This window comes from Syngnathus floridae, chromosome 4 (genome assembly GCF_059516105.1).
Source record: "Syngnathus floridae isolate MCC-2025c chromosome 4, RoL_Sflo_1.0, whole genome shotgun sequence".
NCBI classification, from domain to species: Eukaryota; Metazoa; Chordata; class Actinopteri; order Syngnathiformes; family Syngnathidae; genus Syngnathus; species Syngnathus floridae.
This window is the reverse complement of record NC_142416.1, coordinates 10,705,942-10,708,544: the sequence shown is the minus strand read 5'-3', so window position 1 is coordinate 10,708,544 and position 2,603 is coordinate 10,705,942. Positions and strand designations below refer to the sequence as shown.

Here is a 2,603-nt window from a genome sequence, read left to right as displayed (position 1 = left end):
TTTGTAATCCCCAGCAGGTTTATTTTTTGGACAACACATGCAAACACACATACAGACATTTCCTCCGTTTCATAAACTTTAACGCAGCCTTTCGTCTCCTCTCGGTCTCGAGCGCGGCATTCAACTTTCATCTTCTGTCAGTGATTTTTTTACCATAGTTTCACAAATCAGGTGTAACAGCTTTGTGTGTGTGTGTGCATGTGTTTGTTGTCCTGCTATCTGGACCATTTAGCTGGAGGTGCGCACAGTGGTTGTTGTGACTGTGGTCTTAGAGCTCCCTGTGAAGAAGACAAAATGGCAGTGTTTCAGTTTTCCATGCGGTTATGTAATATATCATTTCCTGGGGTTAAGAATCACTCACCTGAACCAATAGGCCTTAATTGAGAAAGGAAAGAGAAAATAAACAATGAATGGAGTGTTCCAATGATTTTTAATGTATGCACTCTCCAATTATGACCATTTCCGTCTACCTGGATTCCTCTGTGTCCAGTAGGCTCCTGTAGGTGGCAATCTCCTGCTCCAGCCTGGTCTTGATGTCCAGCAGCATCCTGTATTCCTGGCCCTGCTGCTCAATGCTGGCGCGCATGTTGGCTAGTTCTGACTCGAGCATGTTGATTGTGGTCTGGAAGCCGGCGAGCATGGCGCTGTAACGAGCCTCTGTGTCTGCTAACGTGTTCTCCAGCGCCGCTTTCTATAGAAGATTAAAACAAGAAAAACATGTTTAGTTGAACCATTGTCACATTAGATGTTGAAATAGAACAATCCCATCCTGGTTTGTATCTGAAACTGGCTACGCCATTGTCTTTTTGACTGCAGAAGTCACAAGGAGGCCTCCTTGAACTAACAACCTGTGGGGCTTACAAGACCATCATGTTCTGCATTCCTTCCCTTTTTCTCCAAGCTCTTTAATGTCTACCAGAACCTGACTGGACTGTGAAATGTTTTTCCCTCCCAGCACACCTCCCCCACCCCCCAAATGCATTCTTCAGTAAAGCCCTCCTTCTGTACCCTTTATCACTGTCTCCATTTCCCTGGACAAGAGAGGAATTTTGCTCATATAAGGCGTGATTGTGACAAGGCTGTCTGGCTTTCGTCTCTCACCATGCTGAATTCGGACTGCAGGGCGATTTCCAGACTCTGCAGCGTACGTCTCAGGTCTCCGATTTCTGTCTTGGACGTCTGGATGGTTTCTGTGCTGATGGTCACCTCCTTTGACAAGGCGGCCGACTAGGAAGAGTAAAGCATGATATAAATTCTTCAGTTTGATTCAAAGTAGATGAGGTGGGGGGTTTTTGTGCATGTGTGTGTTTGGGTTTACCTTCTCATTAAACCAGGCTTCCTGGTCGCGGCGGTGTTTATCTGTGATAGCCTCGTACTGGGCGCGGATCTCATCCAGGACTTTGTTGAGGTCCTGTTGGGGTGCGGCGTCAACCTCCACATTGACTGTGCCGGACAGCTGTGATCGCATCGCTGCCAGCTCCTGAGCAGCAGACACACCCACCAGAAAAGTTAGCATTTTAAACCTCTCACAAGAATTGCACATGTCAAGCTTGTGGTACCTCTGCGTGGTTCTTCTTGAGGTAAGCCAGCTCATCTTGCAGGCCTTCGATCTGCATCTCCAGGTCAGCTTTAGTCAGAGTGGTCTGGTCGAGCAGGCGGCGCAGGTTGGCGATGTCGGCCTCGACAGACTGGCGCATCATCAGTTCATGCTCGAACCTGTTGGATTTTGCCAAGGAAAGGGCAATGAGCTTGGCGTTTGGAATATGAGCACTGATTAAAGATATTACTTAAGGCCTTACTTGGTTCTGAAGTCATCAGCAGCCAGTTTGGAGTTGTCAATCTGGAGGAGGATGTTGGCATTGCCGACGGTGGCGGCCATGATCTGAATTAAAGCAAAAGTTGAGAATTGGTCAGAAGCTTCATCTAGCAGACAGAAAGCAGTGTTGTTGTTTTTGTTAAAAAATTTGATAAGCACCCTATGTGTGAACTATGACGGGTCAATGTCAATTTTAACGTGCGCAGTTTAACATTTCTAAACCCATATCGCTCTAGCATGCTAATGATTAACAGTAGCGCAAACATCTTGCATGGCATCGACACTACCTACCTTGTCCTTCAGGTCATTGATAATGGCCCAGTAGTTGCTGTAGTCCCTGTCCGCCGCAGGCCCCTTCTGCTCGTAGTACTCTCTGATCTGCTTCTCCAACTTGGCGTTGGCGGTCTCCAGAGATCGCACCTTCTCCAGGTAGCTGGCCAGACGGTCATTCAGGTTCTGCATGGTGGCCTTCTCGTTCAGCTGAATGTTGTTCTGGTCCAAGGCGTGGGACAGGTCGAAGGAGCCCGCCCCGGCGCCGTAACCACCACCATACCCGGATGAGACATTGTACATGGTGGAAGAGGAGATGCGAGGACCTCTGACGCTCAGTCCGGACAAGCTCCGAGCCTTGGGTGCGGCTCTGGATGAGTAGCTGTAGCTCTGCCTGCTCATCATGACGGGCCCACCGGTGATGCTGTAGCTGGATTGCATGGCTGAGAGTCTTTCGAGAGAGGAGACGAGAGGAGTTTGAGCCGCTTGGACCAGGAGTGGAGTTGGGTAGTGGCGA

At 48.9% G+C, this 2,603-nt stretch overlaps 1 protein-coding gene across 1 annotated transcript; it reads right to left on the bottom strand.

Annotated features, from left to right (window-relative positions):
* On the bottom strand, positions 1-2,603 carry LOC148399030 (keratin, type I cytoskeletal 19-like). The gene is made up of 8 exons (XM_088374438.1): positions 2,108-2,603; positions 1,800-1,882; positions 1,560-1,716; positions 1,319-1,480; positions 1,102-1,227; positions 471-691; positions 362-375; positions 1-278 (listed from the first exon to the last, which is right to left on the bottom strand). The coding sequence occupies exons 1-8, from the start codon at positions 2,525-2,527 to the stop codon at positions 229-231; spliced, it is 1,233 nt and encodes a 410-aa protein (XP_088230564.1). The 5' UTR covers positions 2,528-2,603; the 3' UTR covers positions 1-228.

Coding starts and splice junctions, on each gene's coding strand:
- LOC148399030 (XM_088374438.1), bottom strand. CDS start 2,527: ATGCAATCCAGCTACAGCATCACCGGTGGGCCCGTCATGATGAGCAGG. Junction 1,717..1,799: donor GCTGATGACTTCAGAACCAA/GTAAGGCCTTAA, acceptor AAAATCCAACAG/GTTCGAGCATGAACTGATGA. Junction 692..1,101: donor TGCAGTCCGAATTCAGCATG/GTGAGAGACGAA, acceptor AATCTTCTATAG/AAAGCGGCGCTGGAGAACAC.